The sequence below is a fragment of the Anolis carolinensis genome, chromosome 2, assembly GCF_035594765.1.
Source record: "Anolis carolinensis isolate JA03-04 chromosome 2, rAnoCar3.1.pri, whole genome shotgun sequence".
NCBI classification, from domain to species: domain Eukaryota; kingdom Metazoa; phylum Chordata; class Lepidosauria; order Squamata; family Dactyloidae; genus Anolis; species Anolis carolinensis.
The window spans coordinates 46,022,926-46,045,525 of NC_085842.1; the positions used below are offsets into that span (position 1 = coordinate 46,022,926).

Consider the following 22,600-nt stretch of genomic DNA (forward strand, 5'->3'; position numbering starts at 1 on the left):
TTTGGAATCCTTTTACTGTTACATGATTATTCTAAAAACAAAATAAATTATGAAAATATTTAAAGAGAAGTTTCCACTCCCCAAAACATGTACTCATTTTCTATGGAGGCCAGCTGTGCAGTGGAAACTTCAGACATGTCAGCTTTCCGTGCTTTAGTAAAACATATGTTCTTTAAAATTCACTTGAGATATTTTAAAGGATGCATTTGCTGTAATTATGACTTGCCTGGTTTATAATTCATTTAATTTTCTTTTTGACGTAAGTGAAGTGTGTGTGTGCATGTGTGTGTTATAAGAGATCATAAAAATAAATTTTTAATTATAAAAGGATGTAACATCATCCATTATTAATAATAATCAACAATGTGGAATGTGGGTTTATATATAAAATCCATTAGGAAGACAAGCTGACTACAAACCTAAAAATAATGCTTGCATTCTCCTGTATACACAGTTGGGGGTGGAAGGATCTTCCCCAAAAATAAAGACTTAGAAGTTAATTGAATTACTCCATAAAAAACACAAAAACAGGTAGCAACATATTGGCCTATATCCACTTATTAGTCCTAGCTAACTGCTGCTGACCCAACCCCCTGAATCCATGCAACACAGATAATTGTTGATTTCCCAAGTTTCTATTGATTCAGTTGTGTGACTCTGAATGACACTAACAAACAATGAAGCAGATGCTCAGAGTCTAGGGGAAGCCTGTGATTACACCCTGAAGATAATTACCCTTCTTTGTGGCCTTTCCCCAACAGATAATGCCCAAAAATGATATTTCCTCTGAAGGTTTTATGGATCACCCTTTTAAAAGCTTATCTGAATCACTGGATGCAGCCACACCTTCTGACATTAGATTTTGTGTACTCATATATTTAGGGGGAATAACAACAACCATGACAATAATCTTTTTTGGCTGGTGAGAACTTTTCTTAAACTATTTACTGATCAGCTTCACTGATACCCTGATTTTAATGTTATCAGAGAGAGATTACAAGGTTTGTCTATTGGTCACTGGTTATACAGAGTTTGGAACATCATATTTTTAGAGAAACTTCACCTTGCCAGTGGTAAAATAGCTGAAGATGCCTTTGAGACTACATTGTTGTAGTTTTCAAAGAAATAGACATGTTAGTCTCTCACAGCATAAAAAGAATGAAGCACTGCATTTGAAGAAGTGGATTTACATCTACGAAAGCTCATGCGAAAATAAAAACCAGTTAGTCTTAAAGGTGCCACCATATTTCCTCTTCTTTTTCCTCCACTTACCATACCTTCCTGCTTTTTCTTTAGACTTTAAGGTATCCATTTGTAACATATATGACACTTGCAAATTCTAGTCATGCCCACTGTTGACCCATATGATATTTTAGAAGCAATCATCATGAGCACTTTTTGGCCTGTGGCTGTCATTCATCTTTGATAGCCATTGTCTGATTACACTTTAAATTGTGGAATGTTGTCTGTAGTGGGTGAAGATTGGGAAAGGAAAGAAGAAATGAATAATGCAGTCATTCCTTGGAAACATTGTAGAATTCTTCTTATACATTTCTTAGAATATTTTGCAAAACATTTTCCCACTTTGCCGTCTCTTCCCCATCTGTAACAATTATGAAAGTCTAAAAATGGATTTTTGTGTGATGCTATACAAACTGTACACAATTTATAACATAATTCATAACCCTGCATAACAAACATTGTTGCTGTTGTTGTCGTCATCATTATCATAGTTGTTTTTCTTCAGAATTATCAATATTGTTATTATTATCATTATTATTAAAAATCTATTCTTCAGTAGGGGTGGTTCATGGGAATTCCAGTCAACTCCTTTATATTAGTGGTAACAGACTTGAGAAATCTCCAGAGCCAGCTCTAGGCACTCACTGGTTTCGTGACAAGATTCAAATATGCTGCAATCAATGTCACAATCGCAGCTGCAGTCGCCATTGCTGGAGTCATCAGTGGCAGTTTGATAATATCTATGGGAAGGGCAGCACACGTTGGTCAACCAATTTTCACAGACATCAGGACACATGAATAGAAAGTCCCAAAACTGGCAAAACAAGCAGGCCAATATGAGGGTGGCACATTCATCTGTTTCCAAAAGAAGAAAAAAACAGGTAAGATTCACACAAAAAAATATCAGATCCATAAGCATTGTCATCCAACCAGGACATGAAACAAGAGAGTACTCCCTCAGTCCTCATCACTGAAACACCAGGAACCGAATTTAAAATGATCCAGGTATAACCAGCCTTATCCACTCTTCTCTACCTTAGAGCCCATTGCCTGCATTGGTTTCACAAAATTGGAGCTGTTTGCAGAACTAAGAGTAAATCTCTCTCTGGTCTGTATCATTTTCACGTCTTAAACCAGTGATTCTTAACCTGGGGTACCCAGATGTTTTTGGACTACAACTCCCAGAAATCCCAGCCAGTTTACCAGCTGTTAGCATTTCTGGGAGTTGAAGGCCAAAAATATCTGGGGGGCCCAGGTTGAGAACCACTGTTTTAAACTGATGTTTGCATTTGCATTGCATTTCTGTCCTAATTTGTCATTAACAAAAAAAACTTCTAAAATACTATTCTCTCAAAATACTATTACTTTCAGCATAACGATTTAAGTTTGAAAGGAGAAATAATTTCACAAAAATAGGAAGAGAGACTGCTGTCCATTCTAGCTAGAAGTGCTACTCTTTTTAGAAATTCTGTGGGACAAAGAGGCAAGTTCTTCAGGGACTAAGATGGAGGTGGTAGCTAGCAGAAGAAAGGAAGGGGGCTATTTCTTGTGTATCCTTCATGGCTCCCCTATCCATCTCCTTGGCCAAGTACCTCCCAAAGCCTACAGAACAGCCAGCTTTGGGGGTATTTGGTGACAGCCTTGGTAATTGATAGAGCTCCTCCCTCCTAAAACCTGAGGCTGTTGTGTGAATGTGCATAGTAGGTGGGAGCCATGGGGGGGGGAGAGAAGTTTGGGAGGGATGATACCAAACCCAAGAATAACTAAATCTGTGGATGTCAAACCAGTGAATGTGGGAGGGATGACAACTATGCACTGGCTCCTTAAAATTTCAAATTATTTTCAAATCTATGAAAAATGTGAATTTTGGAAAGTTTTTACAGCATTTTTAGTGGCTGAATTCGTTAGATACAGCTATTACTAGCAGGAAGAACAAAATCACATTGTTTCTCCTTGCCATGTAACTGCTAGAAATAAGAAAAGATCAGAATAAGATGACTGAGGAACCTTAATTCTATGCCACAAACATGGCTGAATGCACAAGCAGTGAAAGCCAGAATTTGAAGAACTTCCCATTCAAAGCCCTCTGACTAGAGTCCCATGAATTAACACATGAGTCAGTTTAATCTTCTCCTAAATTTGCATACCGTAGCAGTTGCAGATTTGTAACCTAGAGTTATGGATCCTTAATTACTCCATATTCATGTGTGCTATGTATTCATGATTGTGGTACTATTGCCATGATGGTAGATATCTTCTTAAACATATCTCAAATTTTTAGGAGCCACTCTGAGCAATAGAAGTTGTGATGAACAGGGAGCTTTCGGATGATGTGGCTAGTCCTTTCAAGCCATAGTGCAAAAAGCAAGCATTTCTGTGTGTTGCATTGTGACTTGGGAAAGGAACAGCCTTGTCACACTGGACTTGAGAGGCACAAAGGGACTAGCCATGTCTTCTTGCAGTGTCCTGCTTGGAGTGGCTTTTTCAACTTTATGGTAGGTTGAAGAGCTTGATTCTTTATATCATTCATAACTACATTTGTGTGGTTACAAATGTGATGTAGGATCTCAGTCAATATCTTTACATTTCAAATTGTTTGTCTATTTCAATGAGGAATTTGTGAATTTTTTTATTTCCATAAAGTATAACAGTGTAAAAAAAACAAACCATTCAGCTTCCATAATGTCCTAAGTTCAAGTCTAGGTTTATCCCATTCTGTGATATACCTTTAATTGCCATAGTCTTGGTTTCAGCAGTTTCCATATTATCATATAATATGTAGACCTGAGATGTGTTTAAAGAGGTGTAGACCTGAGGTTTGTTTAAAGAGAAATTACAATGAAAAATTATAGTAATCTGAAAGAACAAAAATGATTGTAAAATCATATATTGTAAAAATTGAAAAGCATCACAGAGGGCCAATCCACAGTCAATACAGAAAAGCCAAAGCTGAAGCATGCCTGACAGATGGCCATCCAAACTGAGTTCATTAACCTGCAGTGGTGGAAATATCTATCCGCTGGTTCTATTCCTCTCCTCTGAAGAGCAGAGAACAAGTCATCATCATTTCCTATATGACAGGCCTTGTGATGCTGTAAGATAGTTGTGATGTATACCTTCAATCTTCTCTTGATCAGTCTAAACATTCTGAAGTTTTTTCTTCAGGTACAGAAACACTATTCCTCAAAATGGATCTATTGATATAGGAGGGTGTTTGAAAAAGAACTCCCTAGTTTTAATGTATTTATACTTAAAATTAGGGAGTTCTTTTTCAAACACCCTGTATAAGCCCCACTGAGAGCAATGAAGCTTTCCTGCAGGTATATTTGGATATGATTGCAATCTTAAAATTCTACTCAATTGTTCTTCAGAGATACTAAATTTACTTAGTACTGTTTGGACTCTCCAGAAGGAAATAGATACAGCCTTTTCCAGTTTAGTTCCATCTGAACTAATTCATTTTTAATAAATGAAATAAAAATAGCTATGTTGCCGTCATAGCTTTCCAGGTGATGACATCTCAGGGCTTCTTATCGCCCAGTAAGCCTGTGGATGCTGAGAGTTGTAGTCCAAACAAAACACATCTGGAGAGTACAAGGCTAGAAAGTCTGATGGCAGTTGTTTTCTCTAATCCAGTACAAGCATCCTATATATATCTTAATGCATTTTAAATTAAGAGAATAAATAAAGTGAACTAAGTTAGCTATACTGGGAAGACCCAGCAATGCCAAAAGTCATAACTAGGAAATAATTGTCTTATATTCTACCAGGTGCTTTGGCAATCATTTTTCTTATGAGGAATTTATAAGTCATCCCGTGAGGTGTTTTTAATTTGCTTCTTGTGCTCACAAAGTTTCAGGCACAGTGTGACTCCTGTTGCTTTCAGATTTTCCAGGAATTTTTTGACATGCAAAATCTAAAACAGCCAGTTATTCATAGTGCCACGTCATAGATCAGACTGGCATCTTTCAAGTTTTGAATGAGGAGCAGTAGCAGCTTTTAAAAAACTATTGATAGTTCTTCACATTTCCATTTCAACCTTTAAAATGTAGGATCCATTTGGAATTCATGGCTCCCCCTCACTTTTTATGTTTCCACCAATGCTCAGAAACATGTTTGCATTTATTTTTGCATTGCACACAAGAACATATATGCAACACTTCTGCATATACCAGTACATTCTGAATATGGTATTATGCAGTCTCATTAGTGAGCTACACTGCATGCTAATATAATACTCTTCCAAAGGATTGTTCCAGCAAAGAAACAAAGACAAAGTTCTACCTGCCTTAGGCCTAACCTATCATTTGCAATCTCTCTGCCATCTTAATTTCAAGTAATAAATAAATCATCATCATCAACAACATCAACATCTGGCTGCTGCCACTGATTAATAATAATAACAAGAATAACAAAAGTATTGGGCTTCTGTGGAACCTTTGCCAAGCCAACAGAACCCATCTGAAGAGGACAGTCTGCTGTTTGCTGGCTTGCTTGCTTGTTTGGTGGGCTACTGTCCTCTTCCAATATGTCATGAGAACAAGAAATGCAATTACTAAAGCTTTAGAAGAAGAAGTTGCTGGGTTTTTTTATTAGTAAAGAAAGTTTAATAGTGGGTGGGCTTTGTGATGTGGAGGTGCATCTTTGAAATTTGGCAGGAAGGACTGGTGCCCTGCCACTGCTCCTGGAGAAGTTTTTGAGAATTTTTAAAGATTTTATTTCTAGAAAGAAAAACATCCTAAAAATCAGGGGATGACCCAAACATTCTGAAACTTGGTGGGCCAGCAGTGGTAGACTTGTCCTCCAAGTGTGGACATTTTCATCCTGATAGCCCTGAAAATGATAAGAGGGGGACCCCGTGAAGCTTCCCCCATTGCCTCCAATGGGCCAGATAGAGCTGAATTTTTCTGCTATGGACCAAAAACATTATTCGTCTGGCTGTTTTTGGGAGATGTGTGAAAATGGAACTGTCCTTCCCCCCACCCCTGGAATTCTGGTAGGAGAAATGGATTGAAATCCAGCCAAAATGCACAAGCCTAATTACCATAACACAATCTATGTGGAGTCAGTCCAAAATTATGCTGATGGGAGTTATAGAATCATAGAATCATAGAGTTGGAAGAGACCTCATGGGCCATCCAGTCCAACCTCCTCCCAAGAAGCTGGAAAATTGCATTCAACGCACCTCCGACAGATGGCCATCTAGCCTCTGCTTAAAAGCCTCCAAAGTCGGAGCCCCCAGGGCAGAGAGTTCCACTGCTGAAGTTCTTCCTAACATGTTGTTACTGTTTTTCCTGCTAATTTCTTTGTCACACCTGAAGAGTTACTCATCTCTCCAAATCCAGTTTTGAGACTGGATTTCTTCTGAGTTATATTTGAAAACTTCTGCAAGAACCCATGTTCCACTGGAAATTTACAATTGGGTCTTTTCCTATCCAATTGAAAAGGCAGGGAAATTGTTTGTATTTCTTGTGGCTTGGTGGGATTTATGGATGATCACGCTACCCAAAGATATGTTCCCACTTGGTTAATTGTTATGTACAATCAGTTTGATGCATATTTTCATACAGAAGTCATGTTATACATAGCGACATACTTAATGCTGAATTCAATAGGCTATTTTGCTAAAGTACTTCTAAATACATTCATGCAAAGGCTTCCTCAAACATTCCAAACACTGTATTAAAACAGTTTTACAATATCGGGTAATAATGCTAAAAACCACAGGGCTGCATTAATTTCTATTAGTAAGCTATCACCCATAATATTATCAATTTTAATAGTTATCTAAATTTGTCAGGGATCTATTTAAGTTCAGACAAGCACAAGTAACTTCCAAGTCAGTCCTAGAGAATGAAAATGACTGAATTTAGGAGATACTTAGTAAATTCATGCTTTTATTTTTTTCTGAGCAAATGAACTGAAATAATTATCAAATTGAAACATTTTATAAGGTGACACTGCTGAATAATTGTATGAAATTTACAGTGTAGAAAATGTAATCATTTTATCCAGTAGTCCATGGTATAATTAAGGCTCTTCTCTTTTAGGTAACATATATTTATGAAATACCTCCCTTTTTTCTCTTTTGCACCAAGATAGAAGAAATATCAAATCTGAAATTGCTCATCAATTACAAATCTTTTCCATTCTTACTTGAAATGTAAGATGTGTTTTCCTAATAATATGCACGATTTTCAGTTTATTAACCTTGGTGGCATTGGAATAATTTTAATCAGAGAATGGATATTGCTCTTAAGGCTTTACCCATTATTCGTGGAAAAGACCATACAAAAAGCACAACATTTTAATAATAAAGTAATGTTTTAGCACATAGACTATGCTGTACAGTAAAGATGCTTTTAAATCCCCATCAAGCACAGACCATGAAACTGTCCTAATGGATGTTACACATTTTGCAAAATCTCCATGTATGAAACTATCTTCCCCCTTTCCCGACTCTAATTTTAAGTGGCTGGTATACAATAAATAATAAATATTATAAATTAAGCATTCATTTCTATGCATTCATTTATATATTTGAAAATAAATTAGCCATAAACTGCAGCAAAGCAGATGTAGCCCTTCTGTCTTCTCTTCTGCTTTCCTGACTTTTCACAAAAAGGCGAAAGACATTAATGCATTTATCTCAATAAGAACAATGACCTCACTTCTCCATTGGTAGATTGATGATTACAAAAATACTATATTTAATAATGTTGCCAGGCTGACTTTCCTCTGTGTTTTCATGCTCTTGGTGGCTTCTGCCTGTCAATCCAATCTTGATTTATTCTGTAGTGTCTCCTGAACAAGACCTGATCCAAGACTACCATATTTATGACGAGTTTCCATGGGCTCTGATGAGCTGCCACTAAATAAATTTAGTGCAAAGTGGGTTACATTCTCCTTTCCAATTGTATCATTAACCTATACTGTAAACGTCAGTCAAATTCAATAGCTTTGGCATATTTGTTCCACATGTATTTTATTCTGTTCTATCCTATTTTTCCCATTCTTTATCTCTCTTTCTTTAAAATAGTGTAATCCTTTACATGTCATTGTCTACTAAGAATTTAGACTAATTTAGTTCAGCAAGGGTTTTCGTTCTGTGCCTTCAAGTTACAGTAGAGTCTCACTTATCCAACATAAACAGGCCGACAGAATGTTGGATAAGCGAAAATGTTGGATAATAAGGAGGGATTAAGGAAAAGCCTATTAAATGTCAAATTACATTATGATTTTACAAATTAAGCACCAAAACATCATGTTTTACAACAAATCGATAGAAAAAGCAGTTCAATACATGGTAATGTTGTGTAGTAATTAGTACTGTATTTACAAATTTAGCACCAAAGCATCACAATGTATTGAAAACATTGACTATGAAAACATTGACTACTAAAGGCAAACTACGTTGGATAATACAGAATGTTGGACAAGCGGAGATTGGATAAGTGAGACTCTACTGTATTTCTGACTTATGGTTATCTTACCCTAAGATAAACCTATTAAGAGCTTTTCTTAGTAAGATGTGCTTAGAGGGAAATTACCTGCTTCTTTATCTGAGGCTGAGAGAGTATGACTTGCTCAAGGTCCACTGCTGAGTGAGAACTTGAATCCTGATTTCTCAGTATCCCAGTCTAATATTCAGACCATTTTATCACACCGGATCTCTCTCTAAATGGGCTTTCCTCACAAATAAACGGATAGTGGATTGTCTAGGTTGGGAGAAATAACTCTTGTCTGTTTGAGGCAAGTGTGAATGTTACATTTGGCCAGCTTGATTAGCATTTAATGGCCTTGCAGATTGAAAGCCTAGCTGCTTCCTGCCTGGGGGAATTTTTGTTAGGAGGTGTTAGCTGGACCTGATTGTTTCTTGTCTGGAATTCCCCTGTTCTCTGAATGTTGAATATGGACAATTTTGACAAAAAGGAGGAAACCATGAAAATTAACAAAATCTGGCTACCAGTATTTAAACACTCTAAAATCAGGGCAGTATTTATTTATTTATTTATTTACAGCATTTATATTCCGCCCTTCTCACCCCGAAGGGGACTCAGGGTGGATCACATTACACATATAGGCAAACATTCAATGCCTTTTAACATAGAACAAAAACAAACAAACATAGGCTCCGAGGGGCCTCGAACTCATGACCTCCTGGTCAGAGTGATTCATTGCAGTTAATTGCAGCTGGCTTGCTCTCCCGCCTGCGCCACAGCCCAGGCCAGTAAATAAAGATCAACATTCAACAAACAGTCAAGAGTTCTTTCTCCCAACCTGAACTTTCCACAGATATATAAACCCCACTTAGTTTCCAGCAGACCTCACAACCTCTGAGGATACATGTCACAGATGTGGGCAAAACATCAGGAGAGAATGCTTCTGGAACATGGCCATACAGCCTGTAAAACTCACAGCAACCCACAAGTAGTAGATTACTATCTTAGATTTTTCAAAATTTACCTTTAACATATTTATATTAATCTAAATATGTTTTATATTAGAATGAAATCTGAGATGAATTCTTGACTTTAAAGATTTTTCATTTACCTCTTGTATAAATAATAAATAATTTCAACACCATTTGTGGTCACCTGAGGCAGGGACTGATATCTCAGGACTTAAGAGTTCCCTATGTATTCTAATATATACCTAGAAATTAGATATAAATAAATTTCTCTAGACTTTCAGTGGAGGAGAGGATGCAATTAGATGAGTAAATCTGCATTCTATTTCTTTAACTTTCTTCTCTCTCTCTCTCTCTGGCTTTCAAATCAATATAAGTAAAAGTGAAAGATGGAAGCAAAAGACTCCTACAAATCTACTGGTGTGTGTATGTGTGGCTGAACACTGAACACAAGTAGTCATAGGCGATCACAGTATTCAGAGATCTAAGTTTGATGAATGTGTATGTCTAATTGTCTTTGCTATTGTTCAGTTTAAATATTACATGAAGCTTGCTAAATATTTGGTAGAGCCCATCTGCAGCTGGTGAGACTTTTCATTCAATAATTTAAAATGGTTAAATTTCCCTGCTACAGGAGATATGAGAGCTCTAATTATTGTGAAAGATCAGCCATAAAATAGATCCAGCCTTAATGGTTGCTTTGGAGCATTGTGGTTTATTGTGCTGATCTGTACTTAGTACATTTTAGTTCAAGGATCATTAATATGATAGATGTGACAAGTTCCATCTATTTGACGACAGTCTTTTCAAGTGCTGCTTTAGAAAATGCAACATCAGCAACTTTTCATACAAGGGCCAGAAAACATCCCAGATGCTATACTGGGGCATTCACTACTTTTGGGATTGTTTGAATACTTTTAGGTTAAATAATCAGAGATTATAAGCATGGATCAATCTGTAACAGCCAGAAGCATAGTCAGGACTATACATATATTGCATTAGATGTGCATATTTATGAATGTTACATAGCACAGTAGAGTCTCACTTATCCAACACTTGCTTATCCAACGTTCTGGATTATCCAACACAGTGCGTTAAAGCACTGAGCTGGAGACCGAAAGGTACCAGGTTCAAACCCCAGGTGCGGCGTGAGCGGCCGCTGTTAGCTCCAGCTCCTGCCAACCTAGCAGTTCGAAAACATGCCAATGTGAGTAGATCAATAGGTACCGCTCCGGCGGGAAGGTAATGGCGCTCCATGCAGTCATGCCGGCCACATGACCTTGGAGGTGTTTACGGACAACGCTGGCTCTTCGGCTTACAAATGGAGATGAGCACCAACCCCCAGAGTCAGACATGACTGGACTTAACGTCAGGGGAAACCTTTACCTTTACTACATAGCATTACTGCATATTGAACTACTTTTTCTGTCAAAATTGTTGTTAAACATGATGTTTTGGTGCTTAATTTGTAAAATCATAACCTAATTTGATGTGTAATAGGTTTTTCCTTAATCCCTCCTTATTATCCAACATATTCGCTTATCCAATGTTCTGCCGGCCCGTTTATGTTGGATAAATGAGACTCTACTGTATATAGTGGAAAGCAGGGACACGGGTAGATAGATCAGAGGGAAAGTAAACCTAATATGAACACATAAATGTATAGGATATAGGGGAAGAATAGACACAGAGATCTGAGGAACAATGAGCTAAAATCAGGAAAGTTAATAATGCCAAAGACACAGCTGAGAGTTTGCATAATAAATTGTATATTAATACTCTTTTGGATCAGACAGTTTAGCTACTTTTTAAAACTGGAAGGAAGACTACAATAATACATGAGAGAAGAGTTGCATTGAATTGACAAGGGCTTACTGCTAGGTAAACATATAGACTTGTCCCGTAATTTTTCTTATACACTTCACACACTGTGCAAAAATTGAGTGATAACTAGGTTGTTTTTTTTTTGTTCTGAAGTATTTGAAGAAGCTAGGTTTCAAATGTAAGTGCAGTACAGAAGTGGGAAATCTGTGGTCAATCAGATGCCGCTTGACTGCAGTTTCCATCAGCCCAAGACAACATGCTGATCAGGAATGATGGGATCTGCAGTACACCAGCAAGTGGAGGCTCACATGTTCCTCAGCTCTTACCTAATGCCTATAAATGTTGGAATTGTCTTTTACAATCTTCTTTGTAGGTAGATTATGGAATCTATACTTTAGATCAATTGAACAGGTAAAAAATGTTTGCTTTTTTTCAATATTGTTCTCCATGGGTTCATCTACACTGAACACATAGGTCGGTGTGCAGTCGGATCAGCCTACAGTGGCGAAATTCCACACAGGGCTGATTCAGCTTAACATCAGTCAGATCAACAAAGACCTGGTATATGGTGTGTCATGGCAGTCACAATATGGGAGCTAGGAGGATCTCTAGTTTGGCTGCCTAGTGGTACCAAACTGTATTTGGCATACCTGGACAGTTGGGCCTTCCTACCCTCTACAAGATGCAGTCATCGCTAATAGTCAACACAAATTTATTACTAACAAATCATGCCAGACTAATCTGATCTCTTTTTTCAGTAGAGTTACAAGCTGGGTCGATGCAGGGAACGCTGTGGATGCAGCTTACCTGCATTTCAGTAAGGCCTTCGACAAAGTCCCCCACGACCTTCTGGCAAACTAGTCAAATATGAGCTAGGCAAAACTATGGTTAGTTGGATCTGTAATTGGCTAAATGAACAAACCCAAAGGGTGCTCACCAATGTGTCTTCTTCATCCTGGAAATAAGTGACAAGTGGAGTGCCACAGAGTTCTGTTTTGGGCCCGGTTTTGTTCAACATCTTTATTAATGACTTAGATGAAAGGTTAGAAGGCATGATCATCAAGTTTGCAGATGACACCAAATTGGGAGGGATAGCCAACACTCCAGAAGACAGGAGCAGAATTCAAAATGATCTTAACAGATTAGAGAGATGGGCCAAAACTAACAAAATGAAGTTCAACAGACAAATGCAAGATACTCCACTTAGGCAGAAAAAAATGAAATGCAAAGATACAGAATGGGGGACGCCTGGCTCGACAGCAATACGTGTGAAAAAGATCTTGGAGTCTTTGTGGACAACAAGTTAAACATGAGCCAACAATGTGATGTGGCAGCAAAAAAAGCCATTGGGATTTTGGCCTGCATAAATAGGAGTTTAGTGTCTCGATCCAGGGAAGTCATGCTACCCGTCTACTCTGCCTTGGTCAGACCACACCTGGAATGCTGTGTCCAATTCTGGGCACCGCAGTTGAAGGGAGATGTTGACAAGCTGGAATGTATCCAGAGGAGGGCAACTAAAATGATCAAGGGTCTGGAGAACAAGCTCTATGAGGAGCGGCTTAAAGAACTGGGCATGTTTAGCCTGAATAAGAGCTGAGAGGAGACTTGATAGCCATGAATAAATATGTGAAGGGAAATCATAGGTTGGAAGGAGCAAGCTTGTTTTCTGCTGCCCTGGAGACTAGGACGCCAAACAATGGCTTCAAACTACAGGAAAAGAGAGTCCACCTGAACATTAGGAAGAACTTTCTCACTGTAAGAGCTGTTTGGCAGTGTAAATCTCTACCTCGGAATGTGGTGGAGGCTCCTTCTTTGAAGGCTTTTAAGCAGAGGCTGGATGGGCATCTGTCAGGGTGCTTTAAATGTGATTTTTTGCATCTTGGCAGGGGGCTGGGCTGGATGGCCAGTTTCTTCCAACTCTATAATTCTACGATGGGTCACGGAGTCCCTATCCAGCTGCCATGTTGGACCAATCAAGCATCTGGGGTCCCTTCTACACTGCAGATAATTTATTTATTTATTTATTTATTTACAGCATTTACATTCCGCCCTTCTCGCCCTGAAGGGGACTCAGGGCGGATCACATTACACATATAGGCAAACATTCAATGCCTTTTAACATAGAACAAAGACAAACAAACATAGGCTCCGAGCGGCCACGAACTCATGACCTCATGGTCAGAGTGATTCATTGCAGTTAATTGCAGCTGGCTTGCTCTCCCGCCTGCGCCACAGCCCGGGCCCAGATTATCAAAAGAGAAAATACACATTATCTAATTTGAACTGGATTATTTTAGCCTACGCTGCCATATAATCCAGTTCAAGGCAGATAATGTGGATTTTATGCAGCTGTGTAGAAGGGTCCTTGGATGCTGAATCTGCATCAGATTAGCAGTCAATGTAGAAGGCCCAATTTACAGTTGTACCTTAGGGTTGGCATACATCAGTAATGACTTGAAAGCACACATTAAAAAGGCACTTAATATGACTGTGTCCAATGGCCATATCTTTCTGAATGGAAGTATTGCAACACCATCCAAGAGGGCCAAAGATGACCTTAAGATCATGACGGGGAGGGGGGCCTAGTAGGGTCTATCTAGATGCTGTTTTTCTGTTTTAATATCTTAATGTTAATGGTTTTAAATTGTATTTATATGTTGATTGTTTTTATTGATTTTATGTTATGTTTTATTTGCTTTGTATAATGAGGCATTGAATTTTTGCCTAAATGTATGTTGTATGCCGCTCTGAGTCCACTGCGGGGTAAGAAGAGCGGGATACAAATGAAGGGCCAGTTCATGGTCCCTCAGACCATTGGAGGGCTGGAATATAGTTTTTTTAAAAAAATTAAAAAATCCTATTAATAAATTCCTATGCACACTGCACATATCTTATTTTGAAGTAAAAAATGGGTACAAATACAGCCTCAATGTTAATAATCATAAACATAATCATAACAAAAATAATGAAGAGGGTTGGAAGAGACCCCTTGGGCCATTTAGTCCAACCCTCTTCTGCCTTTGTGCACCAAAGCACACTAGCAAAGCACCCCTTAATAATTAATTAATTATTAATTAAATAATTAAAATACCATTAATAATTAAAATACCACCAGGCGAGGGAGGAAGCAGGAAAGGCATGTACTGCACGAGTGAGGTGGGAAAAGCGTGTAAGGGGCGAGGGAGGAGGGAAAGGCATGTATTTGTACATAATATTCTAGTCCTAGTCAACAATTTGCTGCCACCTATAACTCATTCTTTTATTTTTTGATATTACTATTTGGAAACAAATTCCACATACAGATAATTTCCTGGAACATGCTTAGTTTGGAAAACATACCATTACTGTCTCTTTCATGGACGGATGTATCCTCTTCAAGGTAGCTGAATTGTGTTCTGCATTTTTTAAGGGATGATAATGTAGATGACGTGCTACACTGTGACAGTTTTCTCCCATTTTTGGTGTCCTTGGATGGTACATCTGTGATGCTGAATTCTGATACTGAGCTGAGAACAATACCTTTCACAGGTTTCTCATCCTTAATTGCTAGCTGAGTTTCTATAACAGAAGAGATAGTCAAAATTAATTTAGCAAGAGGATTAGATATTTTGAGCTTGCCTCCATACATTTCATATATTCATTGTACGTAAGGTATCCAACACCGTAAGACATGGCTGCAATTAAGTATTAGCATCAAAGTTGTTTTATTTTAAAGATTTTAATGCTGACCTCTATCAAATATGTTTATGAAAAAAATCACAAAATGTAGCAGCAAACTAATTAATAAAGTATTAAGCCATAAAAAGAACAGCAGAAGATCTGTGCTGGAAAACCCATGCTTCTGAAAAGCCTATAAACAGGAGATGAGCATAACATCATCTTCTTGCTCATATTTTCCAGAAATTGCCCTTTGAAAAGTAAATATACCATGACTAATAAGTAATTGATAAAATACCTGTATTCTGATATTTTATGAATTTTCTGATCCCCCTTTAAATCTCATTGAGGTGGTGCCCATCACCATTACAATTTCTAAAATCCATATCACCCTATCGTGAACAGCCCTACTCAGCCCTTGCAGACTCAGAACCATGGCTTCTTTAATTCCATCGATCTAGCTTCCACTGATTTATGCTTCCAACATTATATGTGTTGTGCAGCTTCAGACTTTCCTTTCACCTCTGATCATGTCATTAGCTGTACATCCTTTTTTAAAAATCCAGTTGTATGATCAGCTACTCTACTACTCGTCCTCTTTCCTAGTAACTTGTTGAGTGCCATCCAGCTTGAGAGTTTCATCTTCTGGCATTGTCTCTTGTTTTATTTTGTATCATCTCATCATAGAGTTTTCAAGAAAAAAGGGTCCACGGATGGTTTACCATTATTTTAACTGATAATTTTTTGGACCTGGCCCCTCTCTCTAATTACCAATTAAGCAACTAAGGTACACCTTAGTGCATTGAAGATATTTTGCAGTTATACACATTGATATATTGGTTTGGGGCCAAGTTCCAGATATCTTTTTAATCCTTCTTGATGGAATATCTACATATCATTATCCTGCTCATAGATGGAGGCTATTAACCAATTTGCCTCTTTAGTAAAACCTATTTTAAAATGTAATAACCATCTTTTAAAAAGCCCAGAAATTCTGACCAATTTCCAACATTGCCATTATGGCTCTCTGAAATGCTCATAAGCATTCAACAGTACTCAGCTGAAGAAATTCAGAAGGAAATAATCAGTAAATGCTAGATTAGCATTTGCTATATCCACAGGCTGCTCTGTATGTCAAGCTGAGCTTTATCCTTCAAGTGCTGTTGGAGAGGAAATCAAAACTAGAAGTATAAAAGGCATAGATTTAACCTGAATTCCCCATTACAACACCCTCAAAGAAAAGGGTAAAAAAAGAGCTGTCATTCAAGGACTCTTTTGTTTGTTCAAGAATGAAAATAGAGTGCATTTTACTGTCAGGCTCTTATTCTGAAAAGCTTCCACTAAGTAATGTTATACGTGTCTTGTTACAGAAAGATCAAATCCTGGTACAATCACCATAACAAGCAACTTGCTATGACAAGCAGGATCCTGTCTTCCAGAAAACATTGTAGTCAAGAGAAAGCGGCACACAATTATAGGTCTCCATTTCATTTTTATGCAATTACCCTCAGTTCAGCCATGGGCCCATCTACATTACGTCTTTTATCAATTTAATGCTTGTGGAAAGTGTCTGCAGAAATCAACTTTACACGGGCCAGCATGAAATCACACGGTTAGCTTTCTCCTTTAGAACCTGACATTCTTTGAGTGTAATAATAGGTGCAGAACTTGTGGGTGAAAAAGAAAAAGAAGACAAATAGACATTTACGATAGGTGATATTAATTTGGTGCTATTTATAGTCAGTTTAAATGTGAGTTCTACAAAATTTATATTCCAGTTGCAGTTGACAATATAACAGCACACCAAATTCCAGTTTCTAAAAATCAGCTCACCCTTTTAACTACCATACGTACTCATTTATAAGTTTACCTCTTGTATAAGTCAAGATCAGGTTTGGGGGACAAAATTATTGATTTTGCTTTGGCCAATGGATAAATCGAGGATAAAACTCAAGAGCACTTAAAAACATTTTTTTCTCTTTTTAAAAATGCATAGTTATGAGAGCTGGAGAAAAGAAGAGCATATATTTATTACAAGGGTTACAATTGGGGAGGTTGTAAATTGCACTGATGATCTTAGAACGTCTATGTCTATAAAAATACAAGTAGAGAAAGGAATATAAATGAGGACAAAGAATGAGAACGCAGTTTGAAAAAAAATGGGGTGTGGGAGAAGAGCAAGGAACCAGCCTTTATGTCAGGACCCAGGCTGCAGAGCACCAATAACCATGCACAGAGGCCAGAATCTATCTAATATCTTTATTAAAGGAATATATAAAGTCAATAAAAACAAGTGAAGAATATAGTTCAGAAGTAGACCTTTCAGGAAAGGTCAAATATAGTCCAGGAAATCAATGTCCAATATGAGATATTAGAGTCCAAAGTTGGAATCCAATAACCGAAACACACACTTTGCCGAGCAAAGTGTGGGGAAATGACAGGGTCCTTTAGTCCAATGGAGCTTGACAACAAGGCTGGAGAGCAAACTAGATTCTTGGCAAACAAGGCTTGATTCGAGGCAACAAGAAGCAAGAAACAAGAACAGGGTCCGTGGTGAAGTCCGTGGCGAGGTCCGGGGAACAAGGCAGGGTTGGAACAAGAACAAGGTCCTGGAAACAAGGAACAGGAGTAGCGTAGTCCACACACGATCTCACTCCCGAAGCTGACGAATTGACTCCGCAAGGATCTCCTTGCGGGTAAACACCTATATAGGATCTTGTTTTCCCGCCAAGGAACACTTTCCCTGGGGAACAAGAAGTGAAACCCATACTGTGTCCAGATGCATGACTCCTTAAGATTTCCCAAGGGAAACAGGCTTAATCAGCTAATTGTCTGGCAGCGATTCTGGCGCTTCGGCGATTCGCCTCCCTAGCGCCTCTATCTCGATTATAATTATCCTTACGAGAGAACGGGGGAGAATTCTGCCCAAGGCTTGTTTGGCTGACTTCTGGAGGGCAAACATCCTGCAGGTGCAAGGGCTCCAATTCTGGCTGAAACGGTGGGAAACCAAAGTTTTCCTCTTCGTCTGCCACAATAGTACTTGGAAGGGGACTACACGGCCCATGAGACATCACACTTTATTAGGTACCAAGCACGAAGTCAGTGACAAAAATTAGAGCTGAGAAGCTCCCACCCCTTTTGCTTAAATCAAAGAAGGAATTGTAACCTTCACCTTAATTTTTGGCCTGAGTGGCATTCATCTCCAAGGTAGAGAAACCTGAAGAATACATCACTCCTGCCATTTTGGGCACTTTAGTTGACAATTTAGTATATGGCGAAAGATGGAAATGTAAGGAAATACTTTCACTTGAGGACTGGGTATTGAAATTGTTCCAGTTAGCAGGAATTGATATATTAACCATGTTAATGAGAGGAAAATCAGCTGACAATTTGTGGGAGACTGGGAGCATTTCTTGCTATTTTTGCAGGAGACAGATCGCAAAAAGATGTTCACAGGTCTAGGGAATCATTTATTTTTCAAGTTAAATGTTGAAGTAGGTTGTATATTTGTATATAGAGAAGCCATATTTGATAATAAATATTAGGCTTGAGCGATCCATGAAAAAATTGATTCTAAACTCGTTTCAAAAGCAGGGGGCGCTAGCGTTTCGTTTTTGATGTCATTTCCGAATTTTGCCCCCCCAAAAATTCGAAATTAACGAAAATTCGTTATTTTCGAAATTAATTCGTTAATGGCGGACGCGCATGCGCAGTGGCCCAAAACAGCCCAAGGGGGGGGCTTTTATGGGGCTCTCCTGCACTCATTTTTTCAGCTATACTGATCAAATTTGGTACAGTGGGAGAACACAATCCACCCTGCTTGCTCGCTAAATTGCAGAGCGTATGCCCTTTCCTAAGATTTATTGCGCAATTTCATAGTTCATATAAAAGAACTTAATTTAACAATTGCAGAAATCTGTTCCTGCTTTTGAATTGTTATTTCCTGTTCAATAGGGGTTCCTTCACTGTGAAAGTCCTTCTTCTACTTGTGTAACATTGTTTCAGTGCACGTAAATCTGTCAAAATGTTAGGACATTGGTGGCCATTGGCCAAGAGACACATTGTGCTGCCATCCGCAATGACTTTCCCCAGGCATCCAGATAGGAGGCCATTATACCAGTGGTCAAGCCCCTCCCCCTCCCAAAAAATGTTAGATTTGTGCGACATTGGTTTGATTTATCACCTGATGGCAAAATGGGGTCCCAAGCTCCACTCACCAGGGGGGCCGGCCACCGTTGGCCGGCCCCACGCCACCACCCCTCCACCCAAGGGGAAGGGCGTGGCGCCTTTGAGGCAGCTAGTGAAAAGGGGTCCCAAGCCCCACTCACCAGGGGGGCCGGCCACCGTTGGCCGGCCCCACGCCAACACCCCACCACCCAAGGGGAAGGGCGTGGCGCCTTTGAGGCAGCTAGTGAAAAGGGGTCCCAAGCTCCACTCACCAGGGGGGCCGGCCACCGTTGGCTGGCCCCACGCCAACACCCCACCACCCAAGGGGAAGGGCGTGGCGCCTTTGAGGCAGCTAGTGAAAAGGGGTCCCAAGCCCCACTCACCAGGGGGGCCGGCCACCGTTGGCCAGCCCCACGCCACCACCCCACCACCCAAGGGGAAGGGCGTGGCGCCTTTGAGGCAGCTAGTGAAAAGGGGTCCCAAGCCCCACTCACCAGGGGGGCCGGCCACCGTTGGCCGGCCCCACGCCAACACCCCAACACCCAAGGGGAAGGGCGTGGCGCCTTTGAGGCAGCTAGTGAAAAGGGGTCCCAAGCCCCACTCACCAGGGGGGCCGGCCACCGTTGGCCGGCCCCACGCCAACACCCCAACACCCAAGGGGAAGGGCGTGGCGCCTTTGAGGCAGCTAGTGAAAAGGGGTCCCAAGCTCCACTCACCAGGGGGGCCGGCCACCGTTGGCCGGCCCCACGCCACCACCCCACCCCACCACCATGACATCTCACCCAGCACTGCCCATTTCTGCCAAGCAGCAGGAATTTCCTTCTTGATTGTCTCTCTCATACCACGGTGTTTGTTGCATCACCCTGGCCAATCGCAAACAAGATCGAAGCCTTCTGTTTGTCTGGGCACCACACTCGCATCAAACGTTGAAAAACTTGTTGAGATCCCCCGGGTGGGCTCCATTCCACCATGTTTCCTAACCAGACTTCTGTGTCAACCAGACCAGAGCCCCAAAGTCTCTAGCCGCCAAAAAGGCACACTCCCTGACAGCAAACCGTCTGCGGCCCTGGCCGCAGCCCTACTGGATGGACACAAGCAAGCTGGCAGTCCGCAGGGTAGTCGTGGCCACCATCACATCAGCAATTATAATAATAATAATAATAACAACAGTAAGATCTTCATGTGTATTCCCCCCCCCCCCATCTTCCCGGAGGGACTCAGAGCGGCTTCCATGGGGCATGGCCGTCAACAATATCATGGCAGCAATTAAAAAAAAATGTTGCATCAATAACACATAAAATAAAAAAGCTGTCACAGTCAGCATACAGCATTACCCGATTAAAAAACAGTGGTGTAAAAACACGGCTCTGGGCCGAGGGATGAATACTTCAACAGAGATGAGGTAGTTTGACAGTTAAAAATCAATACAGTGCGAAATACTCTTGGCCTGCCAACCAATCCTTCAACTGGCAGCGATCCACCCCACAGTCCTCGAAGGCTTTTTGGAAGTGGAAGGTTTTAAGGGTCTGATGTTAGGTTCATGTTTCTATGGTGTTGCACAAGAGGGAAGACTTGTGTGTCTGGTGTCATTAAAGATAGAGATCTTTAATGACACCAGCTGAGCTGGAAAGAGGGATATGACTTCTGTTGGTATATAGTTTCAGTAAAGTTGTGGATTTAAAAAAATGAAAGATACTGTCGTATGGAGTAGAAATGAATCCAAAGAACTAAAAAATAGCACAAATGTTGAGACAAAGGAAACCATGAAGACATAACTCATTGTTTTTAATAGTAATACAGAGTTTCAGAGTGCTTTGTTTCTCTACTTATGGGTCTGCGGAGGATTAGCATCACATACTTCCCCTCTGTGTCTTATCCTCTCAGACACATGCATAGAGAAAAAACTTGTCGCAGACAATGGCTGGGATCCATTTTAAAAAGGTTTATCCCAGTCAATGTAGGATTTCAGTTATCCCATATTGTAAAAGTATTGTAAGGGGTTGGAGATAAATAAAATGTTTCCGTTATCCTAAACGACAAGAGGCTTTAGGCAGGGTGTCCCACATATAACGATGGCTGGGTAAACTAATTTGGCTTGTAAGCCACCTTTCGTCTCATCCGTCAAAATGCAGTCCTCATTATCAAATACAAAACGCTAAGAATTGTCCTGGACTTTTTCAGCACAAGTGTTGGAAAAGTGCACCTGATACGTTTGCACAGCAGACATTTCTGCAAGTACCATAATATTTTAAGATGTCAAGACATAAAATTAGTTTATTTCTTTCATTAAAAAAAAAATTTTTTTTTTAATTTTCTCCCCATGTTGCTTGGGCCGCTGCCCCAAGTAATCCGGACCGAGTCCACGCAGGGAGATGTTGTCGGGAAATAGTAATTTTTTTAATCATTTAACATTGATTGTTTTTATAACTCTCACATAGTCCTCCTCGCTTCAAAGGGATTTCTGATAGTCCAGGACCGGAAGTTTGGTCTTGAGGAAGCATATTCTCTGATTGGTCAATCAGCAAGCTGCTGCAAGGGGTCACACCATCGTTGGCCGTGTTGAATACTCTCTTCAAAGCCTTGAACTGCTTGGAGGGTAATTAGTGGAATGAGCTGGGTTACTTGGGAATTCCAAGTCACCTTGTCTGTCCCACGAAAAGTGTTTGTTGACATGCTGGGAACAGAAAATGGATCAACCACCGTTTTAATGATTGGGAAGGGGTTGCGGCAGGGCCGCATAACTTCAGCCTCTGGAATCATCTCCTTGTTTGTGTGGAACATTACATGCGACATGCGTGCCTAGAGGACCAGTAGGCAGGATTTGAAATTTATGGAAGGCACATTTACATCCTATGGCATGAGATTACAGGCTGCTGGCTGAAAGAGATTAGGGGCAGAGGAGCCTTCTCTCAAAGGTGAAAGAAGAAAGGACCTAAGCTTGGTTGTAAGAGAAGGAAGCCAAAGGGAACCACACACACAGATTTATAACTGTCAACAACATAGATTGGATGTCGACGGCTTTACAGACGTTTTATTTATTCTTGCGACATATTACTGTAGGTGCGGACTGTGGCCTGGAAGTTAGTTGAGGTTTTGCAGAGCTATGTCCACACTAGACAAAATAAGAGCAGAGACTTCACCCAAACATAGGAGGACCGCATACTCGCATTGTCATCGCAATGCCATAGCCCAGAAACCTGAGGATGTGAGAGCTTGACCGTAAGGAAGGCAGAGCGTGGGAAGAATGGCACTTTTGAAAGTAATTGCTTTTTGAAAAATAAGACACTGCCTGGGAGTGTT

The 22,600-nt window shown here is 39.9% G+C and overlaps 1 protein-coding gene across 3 annotated transcripts in view; it reads right to left on the minus strand.

Annotated features, from left to right (window-relative positions):
• Nucleotides 1-1,526: 1,526 nt before the first annotated feature.
• The window catches only part of mdfic2 (MyoD family inhibitor domain containing 2), a 92,804-nt gene continuing 71,730 nt past the window's right edge, over nucleotides 1,527-22,600 (minus strand). For all 3 annotated transcript variants that reach the window (XM_062969705.1, XM_062969706.1, XM_062969704.1), the window contains exons 4-5: nucleotides 14,816-15,034; nucleotides 1,527-2,097 (exon numbers count right to left, since the gene is read on the minus strand). In XM_062969705.1, coding sequence (XP_062825775.1) covers nucleotides 1,838-2,097; nucleotides 14,816-15,034 — 479 coding nt within the window. In that variant the 3' untranslated portion in view covers nucleotides 1,527-1,837. The remainder of the gene's footprint in view (nucleotides 2,098-14,815; nucleotides 15,035-22,600) is intronic.